Raw genomic sequence first — 16,377 nt, forward strand, 5'->3', positions numbered from 1 at the left:
TGTGGCATCTCTTCCCCTTCTTATAAAGATACCAGTGCTATTGGATTGAGGCCCCAATCTTATGACCTCACTGAACCTTAATTATCTCCGTAAAGGTCCCATCTCCAAATACAGCCACACAGTTCAGAGCGTTAGCATATGAATTTCGGGGAAACACAATTCAGTCGGTAACAGCTGGCAACAATAATTGTAACAGTAACAACAAAACACCCAAGTAAGAGTATACAAGTATATTGCATTGATTTTAAGCTGTCTACAGGGTCACCAGTTAGAGAGGTCGTAACGTACATCAACACGAGAAATTAAGATCAGCATGAGGATAGACGCTTGCATCATAAAAAAAAAATGCAAAATCAGAAATATGTTTCAAGATTGTATGTAAGATATGTAATTTTTAAACTTTCGTCAACTTGATTATTGAAATTCCTACTGAAATTACTTAATAGGTTTCAAATTTCCTGTACAGTCACAACAGACAAAATATAGACTGTGCAATAGAAAATCTGAAAAATGACAGAAAAGGAAAATGCAGGTATTAAAAACCAACAACAATGACAACAACAACAAAAAACCAAATCAACTGAATTACCAAAAGCGAATACTTGTGATAAACACCGGGTGCCGTATGCAAGTGTTGAATCACTATATTGTGCACCTGAAACTGCTATTACACTGTATGTTTAACTAACTGGAATTTAAATAAAATTTTTTTTAAAGCAAATACTGTGCTGTTGAATAATCACTGCCTCCCTTTCCCCCAAAATCAGGATTAGGTCTTACTTTGTACTTATGTACTTCATTCAAAAGGATACGAAGATAGTCAGTATATTGATGTTTGAAGACAGAAAATAAAACTATCTCTGTCTCATCCTCAGAAACCCAAACATTCTATAATAAATGCATTTTTAATTGACCACCCTATGAAATGTGGGATTTCGTTGCTGGTATAGAAGCCGCGTGGTCTGGTTTCACGACTGTTCTCACTGACTTGGCTCCTTAGTCCCACTATATGTAATATTATTGAGAAAAATGGTGGCATGAGTTTCAAAAGCATTTTATATCATGTCTGAGATAAGATATATTAATGATATAAAATATTATCTTTCAAACGAGGCAGAAGCTTATAGAGCAACATAGGGTATTTGGCGCGTCAAGGGTCCTCCTGGGGGAGGAGCTTCCATCTAACTGAGGGGTCAAGTTCTTCGTCAAAGTCATCCAGCTCCTGCTCCTTGGAGAGCTCCAGGAACACCTGAGAGGGGCAAGAAATGAAGAGACGGGGAGGTCACGCTGCCTCCCGCAGCTCCAAGCGAGTGCAAAGCACGGGCACAGCTTGTACACTTCTGTCCCACGGATGGAATAAAGTCCCTAAAACGGACCCACCTGCTCCAGGGTGGACTGCGAGAGGCTGTACTCCTCCAGGTCGAAGCTCTGTTTAACTGCAGAAAGATGGGTGCACATGAGGGGTTCACATCCTTTTTATCTGGAGAGTTTTACCAAGCTATGTACAAAAATGTACATGCAAATAGATTTTAAACTCTAAAATATAAGGTAATAGATATTCTCGGACTAAATATGGAAAGGCATGTGCTTGCTTCGGAAGCACGTATACTGAACACGGAGAGGCAGATTCACCCTATGGTCTTGTAACAAGCTGGAAATACTCTCCCATTGTCTTAGAGTTTGGGCAGGGCCACACAAGACTGGAACACAACGTAAAGGGCTCAAGGTCACCTATGCAGGGTAAGCTAGGAGATGGTTCCCTTTGGGCTAGAACACTACCATGTGCCCCTCTATGTCTGCCTTCCCTCTTCTTTACTCTGATCTTTGTTCCACAGGCTGACTTAAGAGGCTTTTTCTGGTGTTTTCCACCAGTGGCAGTTCATGAAGAGGGACAGAGGAGAGGGGGGCTCAAGGCCTTTATTCCTTCCTTCACTCCCTCCGTCACATCAACTTTGTGCCTTGATTGAAAGTCCCTGCTTAGCACCAGGTGGAAATTCTACGTGATTCTACTCCTGGGTTCCAGCCACTGCTCCCTCTCTTAGTCTCTTTGGATCTAAGAATGGCAACATTTTTCCCGTTTCTAGCCTTGGGTACTTACGCTGAGCCTTGCCCCTTTGCAAATGGTCCCTTCATAGACCACACTTTGTCTAATTCCCTTTTTTTTTTTTTTTTTTACCATCTGTTATCCATGTAGACTGTGATTAAGACCTCAAACAGGCGGACACGTAAAAGGAAGAAAATAATGAACAGAGAGGTAAGACTAGAAAGCAAAGGTTTCTTGTGGACAGTTACCGGATGTGGACAGAGAATGCGGTAGGATCGGCTTGCAATCTGGGCACGTGGGGTTGGGTCCTTGACTCGTGTCTGGGAACATGTAAAGGATTGTGGACGGTGATGGCCCTGCACTTTCAGACTGTGGAGAGGCAAAGGTGGTGCATCCCATGGGGGGTACCCCAAGAGACCTCTTGGAAGGGTAAGGGGATACCAAGAAGTGGCCCAGAGGCTGCAAGACACCAAGAGACCAAGAGGAGAAGGCATCGCCCACTCCAGAATGGAAGCCGTAGTCAGAGGTGGCAGACGGGAGGGGAGAGGGAGTCTTGAAGGAACTCACAAAAGTACCCCGTGAAAGGACCAGTGATTGATCATCTCTGCACAGGAGGCCCTGGTACCATTGTACAGCTCAAAGGGACTTAGATTAAGCAAAGCTTAATCTAATCAAGCATTGCTGTCATATTATTTCTTCTTCCCTCCCCTTACACTCCACACTGGAGAGGCTTAAAACATCAGCTTATGAGCAGAGGAGGGAAAAGTATAAGAAGGGAGTTAAGACCAACCATCCTACCTCCCTAGCTTCGGGTCTCCAAATATTAAGCAGCTCCGACCTAGAGTGGGCATGGGAGGCTGGAGTATTGCAGTCTGCAAAACCCCAGAGTGATCTGATGGCGTGGGAGAATGAGTGTGTGTAGCACGACAGAGGAATGGTCATGGGCATGCATTGTGCTTGCACACTATCGGGCCCACCTCATTCAATTCATGTATCGCAGCTGAGAATGTGACTGTGTGTAACTTCACATTCGGAGAGAAAAAAAAATGCTAACTTACATTTCCATGACACAGGGGAGCGGGAAACTGTGATTAAAAAGTTGGGTTTTTCCTCCAAGTGAGAACTTTACTGTTAGCAAATTAAACACGGCAGAAGAAACTCGAGGTGGGAGGGAACATTTTTAAAAACAGAAACATTAGAAGGCTCTTAAGAAAAGGCTCCATTGTACTCCAGGGAGGCGGCGTTCCTGGAACATCCCCTTCCCTGCTCCCAATTGGTTATGAAACACTTCATGTTGGTTTGAGTCTGTTGTGGGATTCCCTCCCACTGGAATGATGCAAAATTGATCACTAGGCCAAAATGGCCCATTGTGAAAATGGATACATAGACCCTAGAGCAAGGGTGACCGGCAGAAGGAGAAAGTGAAGAGAAAAGCTATCTGGGGCGATCCTAACCTTGTGTCAAGGAGAAACATTTCTCTAAGAACTAGAATCCTGGGGCTTCTAATGATGGACAGGGGACAAGAAAGCACAGATCAAGAAGAGGGGGAGGGTGTTCAGCTTTTTATCAGATTTCGTACACTGGCGTGATAGGCAAATGCCGAGCCCGTGGTAGATCAAAGCAGTATATAAAGATCACCATCCAAGAGTCTAGAAAAGAATTATGGCTTAGCCCATATCAACAGAGAGGAACCTCCTTATCAACATCTAGTGCTGTTTAAGAGTACATACAGACAAAAACAATCATATATTGTTTGTTTGTATTTTTTTGTAAGAATTTGTGGATACTCCAGCCCCAAATGCCAATGATCTCTTCCCTCTAGAGCCTCATTCAATTAGGAGGGGATTTCTCAACCTTGGCACTAATGATATCTCAGTGTGATCATTCTTTGCAATGGGAGGGGCTGACCTGTGTGCATTACAGGATGTTTAACATCATCCCTGGCCTTGACCTGGGGGCGACCTACCAGTCACACCCTTCAACTCCACCCCCAGTTGTGACAGCCAAAGATATCCACAGACATTGCCAACTCACTCGTGGGTGAGAACCACTGGATTAAAAGTCTTAACCCTTTATTTATGGTATGGCAGTATGATTTCATGTCCGTATAACTCTATGCTGGTTTTACACGAGATTTGAATTTCTCTGTTTTCCCGAGTCCTATCTCTCAATAGTCACTCTTACCTATCTCTAATTTGAAGAAAGCCTGTGATAAGGGTCGCACATCCTCAACAGGCAACCTATAGACCATCAGTGAGGAGTACCTGTGAGAAAGAGAGAGTGAGGTTGAGATTCAGGTTTCAAGAAGATAACCATGGACGAACGCATGTGGAAAAGGCAGCAACAATGTCGTCACCAATTTTGTACGCATCTGCAGGTGGACGCAGCCATCATGTGGCTGCTCCTTAATCAACAAGAAGTCACTTTACTAAAGCAGAAGCATGAGGCGGCTCTTACAGTAAGGGTCCCTTTTCCTCTTGGGGGGGGATTAGGAGACAGAAAGGAGGAAACCGGCAGCATCTACACCTCAAGAAGGGAAGGAGCAGATTACGTATCATCCCTCTTCGTGAGAAGAGAATCACATTTAAGTAAAAAGGACTTCGTTCACCTCCAGGCTCCACTGTTAGGATTTGGCATTATCTCACCTACCTGAGCCTCAAACGCCATTACTGATAATAACAAAAATGCTAAGAGCCACCACTCACCAAGCTTTGACTGATGTCTAGTACTGGGCATGGGCTTTATACATTAACGCATTTAATGGGGATGGTTTTACCCTCTAGAAAGGATCGTGATGACCTAGGTCCTCGCGTGCATTGGGACCCGGCACGTGACAGAACCACCAGGAACACATGTGAATTCCCTTACAACACTCAGCTTCCAAATCAGCACATTGTTCCCTTATTTCTTTGCTGGGGTATCCTTTGGAATTGGACCTTTCTCTAATAATTAAAGTACTCGCAATGACCATAGAGTTAAAAAACAAACAAACAAATAAAAGATCAAGGAAAGCTTTTGTTTCTCTTCGCCATAATAAAAAAACACAACATACAGAAATAGGAAACGGAAAAACAAAACGAAGAAACAAACTAACACCTATGTTTACCTTTCCTGCCGAGCAGCCCGGGGGAAAAGCCTCAGAATTTCACAGTGGAGGGGCTTCACTTGGGTGGGCGTCTTCACCTTCATCTCTAGCAGATAATCTTTGCCAAATTTGCTTTTCAGATGTTGTATGGAACCGATACATCTGGAGGTCGGAGGAAGACAAAGTCACGCAGGAGAAGAAGATGAATCTATTGCCAGTGAATTTCAGCCTCGGGAGGCCAGAGCCATGCAGAGGGGGAGCAGGCAGCCACTCCCGCCCCTGTATGGGGATAACCCGGTGCAGGGAAATGTGCTTTGCTCAGGTCCCACTGGAGACCAAGAGTGGGTGTGGACGGCCACCCACCTCAGCCTTCCAGACACCATGATGGCCACGCGGTCACACACGGCTTCAGCTTCTGCCATGTAATGCGTGGTCAGGAGGGCGCCTCTCTCCGTGTTCCTAAAGGTGGCCCGGATCACCTGCCTAAAGTTAGGTCAAGGGGCACGTTACCTAGTGGAAATGCTCAGGGCAAGACGAAAAGACTTGTAAACGCACCTCCATTGGCACCCATGAAGCAACTAGTGAATTCAGATTAGCAAGGAGTTTCAGAGGGACAACAGTCATGTAAATAACCAAACTATTGGGTAGAGTATATCATTCAGAGCATGGCTGGGGCTGAATGATCTTAGAATATTCCTAAGGACTTGGGATTTTTTTTTTCCTCCATAAGAACTGTGTATCAGGTGATGTTGCAGAAATCGAGCCTGAGTAATAATAGGTGGGTTTGGTTGAGTATAAAAAGGGCCACGCATACCCAGAAGACCTACCAGGAAAATGAAATTCACTGAGTATTAAGGTGTTAGAATGATCTTTTTCTCCTGAATAAAAACTGGCTGTGGTAAGACATTTGATCCTTCCCCCTTTAGTATTGCATTATCTGATAATGCGGTGTCTTTCACCTTATAAACAATGATTGTGAAGGTCAGTTGTTATAGGATTAATAAATTCACTTAGGGTTACTCATGACACCTCCTCACCACATGTGCTGCTGCCCCTCGGGGTCCATCCCCGTGGACGGCTCGTCCAGAAGCACCACCGATGGGTTTCCCAGGATGCTCAGCGCGAAGCACAGCTGGAACGAGAGGAACAGCATGTCTGGGGCCGACATGTGGGGTGTGCAGAGGAACGCTGAGCCCCCCCTCTTACCTTCCTCTTTATTCCCTCAGATAAGGTCTTCACGGGCAGCTTCAGCTGGTCCTGGAGCTTGAGCACATCCACCAACCTGAAGGGAGTGGAGCAAGTCAATCCATATTACCGCCACACAATGGCGAATATACGTAGAAGAATAGGCAAATCAGAGCAACCACTATATTAAGAGACATTTAAAAAAGAGTATTCTGAGTGATCGGGGCGCCTGGGTGGTGCAGTTGGTTAAACATCTGACTCTTGGTTTCGGCTCAGGTCATGATCTCATGGCTGTGAGATCGAGTCCCACATCAGGCTCTGTGCTGACAGTATGGAGACCGCTTGGTAGTCTCTCTCCCTCTTTCTCTGCCCCTCCTCTGCTCATGCTCTCTCTCTCTCTCTCTCTCTCTCTCTCTCTCTCTCTCCCAAAATAAACAAATAAACTTTAAAAAAAGTTTCTTAAAAAAAAAAAGTATTCTGAGTGATCATAAATTGAAACTACCTAGGATACTTCATGAACCTTTCTTGGTGGTCAAATACATATTTTCAATGACTTCTTTCCATATTAAGAATAATATGAGGCAAACCATAAGAGACTCTTAAATACAGAGAACAAACTGAGGATTGATGGGGGCTGGGGGAGAGGGGAAAGTGGGTGATGGGCACGGAGGAGGGCGCTTGTTGGGATGAGCACCGGGTGTTGTATGGAAACCAACTGGACAATAAATTATATTTTAAAAGGATAATAATATGAACATTTTCTCTCCAGCTTAATGTGTGAGAACACAACACTGGACTGGCTTCTTGGTGACAAAGTCTTCTCCCACAAGAATGGAGTCATCAGTTAGGATCTGAATCTTAATCCTTCCTTAATTCTGGGTCAACGTCATTCCTACCACGTCCCTCCGGTAGTGAACGGGCATGTCTCCCCCCACGTACCGTGTGATGGTGACAGTGGCGTCCCCCTTCTTCAGCCCTCTGATGGCGGCAAACACCTCCAGGTGTTCCCTCGCTGACAGGTTGGGCCAGAGCACGTTCTCCTGAGGACAGTACCCCAGGAACCCGAGGGAGGCTCCTTCGCCACTCCCTTTCAACACCACCTGCACAGAAAGTTCATTCTCGCATTCAGTCCAAAATTGTGTATACATGTGTATGTGCACGTGAGGGCATATTTCAGGGATGCCCTTCTCTCACACCCATGGCAGCCAAGAGGGCAAAAGTAGATAAGGGATCACTTAGCTCTAGGAAAAAGATGGTAATGACACCAGAAATCAAAAGGAAGATATCCCACATTGTCGTATCCCTCTACTGTAGTTTAGACTTTATTACCAAGTCCATTACCTTGATTGAGTTCAGGGTCGCTTACTTGGTTGTCCGTTGCTTGACTTCCTTCATTGATCCAAACATTCAAAGGATTTGATACTCATCGAGGATTCTATTTCCCCAATGTCAGATTAGCTATAATCATAGGATCTGTTTCACAAGTTTGTCGTAAAATAAGGCAGTGATCCTCAATTAGGGGCAGTCCTCCTTCCAGAGGATATCTGGTCATGTCTGCAGCTGTTCTTGGTTGTTACACTTGGGTGCTGCTGGGATCGAGTGTATACAGGTTGGGGAGGCTGCTCGATATCCTACAACGCAGAGGACAGTCCCTCACAATAAAAATCGTCTAGTCCAAAGTGTTACCAGTGCCAGGCTTGAGAAATCCTGCACTAAGGCAATAAACGAAAAGTCCTGGGCACTAGTCTGGCCCACAGGAACCCATAAATACCAACACATAGCACTTTTTTATTTTTATGAGCTAGTCACTGTGCCATGTGATCGCATTAACAGGTCGTGTGTACCAGGGCTTAGTAGGTGACAGAATCTGAGCATCTTACGTGTTCTGAATTACTTTACCCTTAGAAAACCTGTATTTGACTCAGATATTAGTTTTATCATCCCTGTTTCACATAGGAGAAAACTAATGTGTGCATCGATTTAAAAACCTGGGCAGAAGGTCGCACAAAGTAAACCGGGGGTTAAAGCTGGGATCTGCCTTCAGAATCCAAGCCCTTGACCTTGATGCTATATTCTCTCTCCCCAGTACAAAAGAGGAGACAGTTAGTTAATGTGGGCTCACAGAACTTTCAATCTAGAGAGAGAAATGGGAGATAAAAGCACGTCAGCACACATGGGGATGAATTCTAGCCCCCGCTTGACGCTTTCAAGGCAGTAAATGTGATAAAGAATAAAAAGCGAAGATCCATCGTAGCTACGAGTGTAGTCGGGGAAAGTCCTTTTGGGGAGGTGAATTTTAAGGTGGCAAGAAGGAGGTAACCAAGTCTATGCAAAGCCGAAGAAGAGCACTCTTTGCCAATGGAAACATAAACCCAAAGATCCTAGAGAGGGAAGGTGACCAAAGGCCAATCTGAGTAAGGGGTGAGCTGAGCCCAGATCTTGCAGGGCCTTTTTTGGTCATACTAAAGATTTTGGATCTTCCTATTTATTTATTTATTTACTTATTTACATTTAATTTTTTGAGAAGCGGGGAGAGAGCGGGAGAGGGGAAGAGGGAGAGAGAATCCCAAGCAGGCTCCACGCTCAGCACGGAGGGCTCAATCCCACAACTCTGGGATCATGACCTGAGACGAAATCAAGAGTCGGACGTTCCACCGACTGAGCCACCCAGGCGCCCCAAGATTTGGGGTCAAATCTACCTGAAGGATGCTAAGTAGGATAGAGACATGATCTCATCTGCATCTTTTAAGGACTGCTTCGGCTGCCGTGTGAGGCAAGCGTAGAAATGGAAAGACAGCTTGGAAACCTCTGTAGCAAACCACACCACTGCACAACCTCTCTTCATGATTGCTCCCTGGGCCCTGGATCTTGGCAATTCGATTCAACAAGTCCTCAGGATACACAAGTCAAAAAAAAAAAAAAAAAAAAAAACCAAAACCAAAACACCTCAAATCATTTGACCACGAATAAAGCTAGTGTTCAGCTTTACTTACCCAAACATTTCCTTTCAGTGTCGCTACCTTTCATTCGATAAAAAGGATATTAGAGATACTATGTAGCCCTATTTCAGCACCTAACTATTTTTGGAATTAAGGAGAGAAATTTTTACTTAGTTCTCTTCATTCAATGCATTAATCAATGGATTAATAAGAAAGGATCCTTTACGTGTTTTTAAGATTGTCATCGGGGTTCATTAGTTAATGCTTGTTTTAGGCGGCATTAATGGCCAGATTTCTGTGTGTTTACTGACCTGCCCTGAGGTTGGATTTGTGTCTCCAGTTATCATCTTAATAGTTGTACTTTTACCAGCTCCATTGTGTCCTAAGAACCCTATGACTTCACCTGAAAGAGATAGGTGGGCTCAGAGTTATTGCTTCAAATAATTACAGCACAAACAAAAACAAATACTGCTGGAGGGCTCACGATGTGTCAAACTCTGTGTCAAGTGCCCGAATATAGTATCTCACCTACCCCCCTCCTCCCTCCCACACACACCTAGCGTTGTTATTGGCTTCCTTTTATAGGCAAAGAAACTCAGGAGGGATATGTAAGCTGCCCATGGTCATAGAGCCAATAAGATGCCGAGCTGGAATTGAAACAAATTTTGATCCCAGAGTCTGTTGCATTTAAGGGACCCTTGTCCAACATGTGCTGTTTGCTTGAATGCACAATGTACTGCTGGGCCCCAGTGAGTTCCCTCCTGTCCACAATCCCTGGATGAAATAAATGATATTACTTTAAAAGCTACCCCAGCCTTCTTAACAGGAAGACTGCCTCTTTTTGTTTTTGTTTTTTGGTGTTTTATTGTTTTTTGTTTGTTTCTCCCGCTGTTACGCTTTTTTGTCTATTTGCCTGTTTTAATAGAACAGACGTAGCTGTCTTCTTAGGCAAGGAAAAAAAACCCCACTGTTATATCATCACTGAGGCTTCTAAGCAGGATGGATGTGCCTGTGCCTGCTGACGAGCTGGCTGCTTTGTAGAATCATCAACAGAGGGCCCCATATTCAGGAATTATTATTCCCTCCCAAAGAACTCATCTCCAGAGGTCAAGCTAGCTCTGCAAACAGTTGAAACTGCTTTCTCCAACCTTTTTTAACACAGAAGGAGACATTTCTTATGGCCACTTTTTTCCTCCTCTTGGCAAAACAGTTCCTCTTCTTGCCCGCATACTCCTTCCGCAGACAGCTCGCAATGATGACCGGTTTCTGCAGAGAGAGTCAAGTAACAACCTTGAAATGAGGGAGTGTTCCACACTCCCTCCAGCCACATTTTTCCCTGTGCAGAGTCATGACTCAGACAGGTCCTTTCCCCAGAAACTGCCATTTTCAAGTGAGCCCTCCCAGTCTGTCGCCCTGTAGGAGATAACATTTGCACCGTATCGCATGATCTGTCCTCGCCCTTCCTCTGGAAATAGGAATAGACACACCCACCAACCCAACAGGGTTGTTAAGACACACACACACACACACATGCACACAAACACACACACGCCCCGGATAAACTGTCTCCTCTTGCAGCAAGCTTTACTCAGCTCACAAAACTCACAAAGCCTGACTTAGGTTTTGTAATGTTTAGCTTTGCTTCCCCAAACTGCGACCCTGAAAACTAAATTAACAAATCTGTGTCTGCGAGCACGTGTGTGTATCTCCCTTGTTCTCTTATTGTTGTGGGCATTGCTTAGTCACTGATGTCAAGTACTGAGCTACGTGGGTGAGGATGAAAGAACCTCAAAGTGTTTTTCAAAAGACTGAGATGGGGAAGTAGCCCCCTTTCTTGGATGAACATGTTTAGTGGCTCGACCTCTTCGAAATCTGCAACCGTCACTGCATTTGTGGTTCTCATTCTTTCCATCTGAACATCTTTATCCTCCCCTTCGGGTTCTTCAGGGTTTGGACAAGTATCACTGCCTCTTGGAGAAATTCTAAAATCAAAACAGTCTGTTAATAACAGGTTTCCAGTTGAAAAGCTTGTCGCAAAAATAGTGAACATTCTGCAGAATGCTCAATCATTTGAATAGATGAACTCTGAGTACAACGCAGGCTCCATTTTTCTGCTCTCTACTGTCTGCCTTGCAAACAGCCTGGTTTCCATCAATGAGGCAACTGAGGCTACTCTTACATCATCCTTGCTTTCTGCCTAGGTTTAATTTTCCTCGTCAGTTGTGGCTTTTTTTTTTTTCAGTAATAAAATAGTACATACTCTCTGGCAAAGGATTTGGGGCCACCATTTGCACGAAAAAGGCACCTAGCAACTGTAATTTTGACATGGATGGAGTTCTGAAGACCTTGCAAGAACTGTGGATTAAAACAGTTGGAATCAGGGATGCATCCCAGAAAATCCAGGGCACAGAATCACCAGTAAGTGAGCACTGTCTTTTCTTAGGAATAGGTCAGAATCCCCCATTCCTGATTGCTACCAATTCAATTCAATTCAATTCAATTCAATTCAATTCAATTCTTTGCTTCATCATCCCCACCACTGAGGACTGTGGATTCTCAGCTCCCTCCTTCATACTGTTACAAATTACTGCTGTAAACAGATTTCCTAAAACATGGCTGTCATCTTGTCATACTCCTGCCCTAACACCTACTTCGCACTGGAACTTGATTCATATTTTGTAAGTTAGGCGAAGTTTCCAAACCACACCGGTCTCGGTTTCCCGTTATGCAATCTGCAAAATCTCCTCTATGCTTCTCTATTCCAAAACCCTCCAAAATTTAGCTTCAATTTAATTTTCTATTATCATTTGACACAAACGTAAAGTTCTTTCCAGCTGCCTTCTCAAATCTATAGGAAGGTGGTGTTTATATAAACTTTTCTTCTTTTGTTCAGACTATTCTATCTTCCTGGATTGGCTACACTTAGCCATTATTTTAAAGATTTGACCTCTCATATATAACTTTCTTCTAGTATGTAAGTGAAATTACGGTATTCCTTAATTTTTTGGCGTCTTATGTGTGCTAATGCGGCTTCTCTCACTGTAGCAAGCTCATTAAAATAGCATGAATTATAATAATTTTGTATAGTACACAATTCCTAGAAAACAATCCCGTGCAGTAATTTTTACATAATCAACTTAGGCATGTTAAAATGTTTTCCGCAATGAGTATTAAAATAAAACATGAAATTTTCTTTGAATTTTCTCAACCTGAACACAGGATCTTTTCTCATTAATTTCTTCCTGAACTTCATTTCCAAACACCGGAGAACAAAAACAAAAATGCAAAAGTGAAGGTAAGGCTAAGGGGAGAAAAAGACAATTAGTATTAGAAATCGCCATAAAAACAACAATTTCAGCGCTGGAATTTGTTTAAGGAGTTTGAGCATATGTACAAAGGTAGGTCTGATAACATTTTCACAAGTTTGAAAGAGAATCTAATGTCCAATGAAACTGTTTTCAGAGAAACCACAACAGACCAGATAGTAGTAAGTTGGTACTAGGCTATTCATGGCATCTGAACTTGGACTTCATACTCAGTGTCAGATGATTTTTACACACATAGTGGTCCAGACTTTAAAGCCCATGTGTGCATGCGTGCGTGCGTGCGTGTGTGTGTGTGTGTGGTGTTGTTTCAGATGCCTAAAATGCTGGACTTTTAAGGGCCAATATCAAACTTTTTAACTCAATGCTAAGCATCCAAATGTCTCCCTCTCATGCAAAAACATTTAAATGGAAATGTATTCTTACTATTAGCAGGGCCAGAAATACAATCTGATGTTCTGAAGCTCCTAAATAATCCGTGGAGTCAGGAGAAATCTGCAAAATGAGGCAAAGCATGTTTAGATGAACCTCTATCTGTTCTTGAATCTCATCTCATCTAAGATAAACGAATGTCCATTAAATGACCTTGCCAGAGTTTTCTCTTGTGCATCAGGTAAAAGTCAATTTCTGTGTAATGTGTCTTCCTTGCTTTCAAGGTCACTCAGTGTCCTGTTATCCTGTGCTTGGCTCTAAGCTCAGATGCTTCTATACACTGCGTCAGCAGGATTTGTCCTGACCCATCAAAGCCATGGGCAGGATTCATCTTAAGACAAACCCTCTCCCCTAATTTCACCTGCCTTGCTCTCTACATCTGCATTCCTTCTGCCTCTTCTTCTCCAACGGCCCTGGAACCCTTATGTTGCTCCGTCCCTTGCTCCACCAGCTCTGAGAACAGTCCTGACAACCCCTCATGCTAAAGACAAAAGCTATTCGCCTGGAGTTTTCCATGGTTGTCATTAGATTTACAATACGTGCATACATAATACACAGGCATAATACTTAAGGGCATGATTTTCACGAGAGTCACAATACGTTTTGAAACATCCCCCAAATCTTTAGTAAATAAAGAGTAAAGAGCTAATTTTGTTTCTTGAGCTGTGTTTCCCAGGACCTTTTTCTGAACAATTTTAAGCTAAGATAGTGAATCTCTACCACCGCCATCCACCATCACCGCCATCCACCGTCTAGAAAAGATGGCTTTTTTTTTTTTTTTTTCTCATTGAACAGTTTGCCAGGACCCTGGCGTTATTTCAAATGATCTTGCTCTCCTACGTGCCTTGGTCACCCACTTTCAATAACTGGACCACATCCCAAATCAACTTCAGACCCCCTAATCTTTGCCCTGTCTACCATGTTTTATTTTTTCAGCTTCCTTGCTCTACTATCCTTATTCCGTGATTTGGAGTTGGTGACCCTCCAACCCACCGACCCAACCCCTGTCTCACTGTCCACAAACCTCCTAATTTCCTTAACTGCGTCATTCCCTGGTCTGTTGTTACAATTCCTCCTTATACAGAACTGCTGCTCCTTTATCCTTCTCTTTGTCGGACTCACGCGGCAAAACACTAACCCTGATTGAATCCAATGCCGAGGAGGAGGCTATGATAAAACAGCAACAACAAACCAACAACAACAACAAAGCCATCAACTTTGCTGACTTCACGTGAAAAGTAGGGCAAGGAGTCTTTTAGTACTTCCCGTCAGTGCTACTGACTACTTTCTGAAATGATTGCTTACTATTCTCCTCATTCAACTCCTTTTCCATCTCCCCATTATTCTTTTTAGCAAAACCAGAAGTCTCTGTCCCTAGGCCCTGTACCCCTTCCTCATTTCACATTATCGACTAAGCTTCCTCTTGTTGGGTTTTGGGTTCAACCTCCATTGAGTTGTATCTTGTTGATATCACCAATGGCTTCCATGTAGTCAAATCCAGCGGTCTCTTCTCGGTTGGCAACTTTTAAGACCTCTGTGTTAATGGCTGAATCGCTCCCTCCTTCCTGAAACATTCTTTATTGCCATCTGGCACACAACCCAGCGTACGGATGCTTTTAGTGTTTAAGGAGAGTTTCTGAGAAGAGATTCTGGCACACGACGGTCCCCCATTTTTTCTCCTACCTCATGGGCTCCTTCTCAACCTGACTTGCTGACTCTTCCTCTTCCCAATCTTTAAATTTTGGAGTTCAAGGCCAAACCCTTGGCCCAGTTTTTATACTGACTCAACTCAGGAGGTTATATAATCTGGCCTCATGGCTTTAGATATCACTTATATGCTAATGAATCTCAGTAACCACATGCTGAATTTCAGACTCCAACATCCTACCGGCTACATATTTCCCACCGCATGCCTATTAGGAAGCTTAAACCTAATATGTCTAAAATGAACAGAAAAAGCACATCTCATTGGCCTCCCACTGGGGTCATTTGTTCCCACGAGGGAGGGTTATCATGAGAATTATAACATTCCACTACTGTGGAGTTGCCTTTGACCTTCATGAACCAAGGCGGAACTTCCTTATTGACTAACATGACCCTTGCCTATGATAAGAGAATGATCTCTCCAAAGACAGAGGCTTCAAGTATTGTACAGATAAAGACTCCACCTACATTTTTACAATATTCTAAGCTATCTCCAATGGCTACGCATTTCATGACCCTATGGCAGGTGTGAAATTACTTACCTCGGAGAAAATGAATAGAGAGCCAATCAGTGTGAAAGGTGGTATTAATATGGTGCAGAGAAATAGCCCCAGAAATCCATATTCATTTAGATCCGTAGCAACTATCGAGAAGATGGTGATCTAAAAAATAAAGTGCAGCCTAATTTCACTAACGTGAAAGAATCTGAATTCTAGGATGTTTTCCGAGAGAGTGAGAATTCATCTCATGAAGGTTCCCATTTTCAACTTTTGCCTCCTAAGGCCATACTGCCACCATGTTTGCTTTCTTTTTTTTCTTTGTGACACAAGATTGTGTCACAATTCTGTATTGGAGTGACTGACATTTGTAAGACACAACAGGGCTTCTCAAATTCAACGCGTGCACACATCAGCTTGGAATCCTTGCTGAAATTCGGAATCTGACAAAAGGGCTATTTCTTACACATTACTCTGGATTTTTTTTTCCATTTCACAGCAGGTCATAGACACCTGTTTGGGTTTAGGCACACCAGCTATTCCACCTTCATAGCTGCACAGTATTTCCTTGACTGGATGTGCAAGGATTCAACGGTTTTGCCTTCAGCAAGTGTGCTGTTTCCATGTCTCTGCCCCTGTAAATGATGGTCTACACAAACCCTTGTAGATCGACACTCACCGTCTTCAAGGAAACGTTCTGAGATTCTGAGAAGTGTAAATGCAGGTTAACATTTATGTGAATTTGAATTTTCAACAGTTACTAACATAATTTTTCAAAACGATGGTGACACTCTATTTGCTTATAAACCATGAATCCGTGTGTATTTTATGCCTCCTCACTGACGCAGGGTGCTATAATTAATTCCTGCAGGTGTCTTTGTTTTATTGCTGATATTAAGCAAACAGCTGTATAAGCTTACTATGTTTTTTGGTTTTAGTTTTATTTTTAGTAATTTGTCCTTCCAGTGTTTATACTTTTTACTGGGCATTTTTAAAGGAATTGTATGGTGTTTTCTTTTTTTTTTTTTTTTTAATTTTTTTTTCAACGTTTTTTTATTTATTTTTGGGACAGAGAGAGAGAGCATGAACGGGGGAGGGGCAGAGAGAGAGGGAGACACAGAATCGGAAACAGGCTCCAGGCTCCGAGCCACCAGCCCAGAGCCCGACA

The 16,377-nt window shown here is 43.3% G+C and overlaps 1 protein-coding gene across 5 annotated transcripts in view; it reads right to left on the minus strand.

Annotated features, from left to right (window-relative positions):
* Positions 1–215: 215 nt before the first annotated feature.
* The window catches only part of ABCA9 (ATP binding cassette subfamily A member 9), a 62,972-nt gene continuing 46,810 nt past the window's right edge, over positions 216–16,377 (minus strand). For all 5 annotated transcript variants that reach the window (XM_040452216.1, XM_040452214.1, XM_040452212.1 and 2 more), the window contains 14 exons: positions 15,255–15,374; positions 13,003–13,071; positions 12,463–12,554; positions 11,115–11,235; positions 10,402–10,519; positions 9,565–9,656; positions 7,254–7,414; positions 6,336–6,411; positions 6,167–6,261; positions 5,493–5,612; positions 5,151–5,291; positions 4,229–4,308; positions 1,381–1,436; positions 216–1,249 (listed from right to left, as the gene is read on the minus strand). In XM_040452216.1, the coding sequence (XP_040308150.1) occupies positions 1,151–1,249; positions 1,381–1,436; positions 4,229–4,308; positions 5,151–5,291; positions 5,493–5,612; positions 6,167–6,261; positions 6,336–6,411; positions 7,254–7,414; positions 9,565–9,656; positions 10,402–10,519; positions 11,115–11,235; positions 12,463–12,554; positions 13,003–13,071; positions 15,255–15,374 (1,440 nt within the window). In that variant the 3' untranslated portion in view covers positions 216–1,150. The remainder of the gene's footprint in view (positions 1,250–1,380; positions 1,437–4,228; positions 4,309–5,150; positions 5,292–5,492; positions 5,613–6,166; positions 6,262–6,335; positions 6,412–7,253; positions 7,415–9,564; positions 9,657–10,401; positions 10,520–11,114; positions 11,236–12,462; positions 12,555–13,002; positions 13,072–15,254; positions 15,375–16,377) is intronic.

This window comes from Herpailurus yagouaroundi, unplaced genomic scaffold (assembly GCF_014898765.1).
Source record: "Herpailurus yagouaroundi ecotype Mexico unplaced genomic scaffold, PumYag 206, whole genome shotgun sequence".
NCBI lineage: Eukaryota > Metazoa > Chordata > Mammalia > Carnivora > Felidae > Herpailurus > Herpailurus yagouaroundi.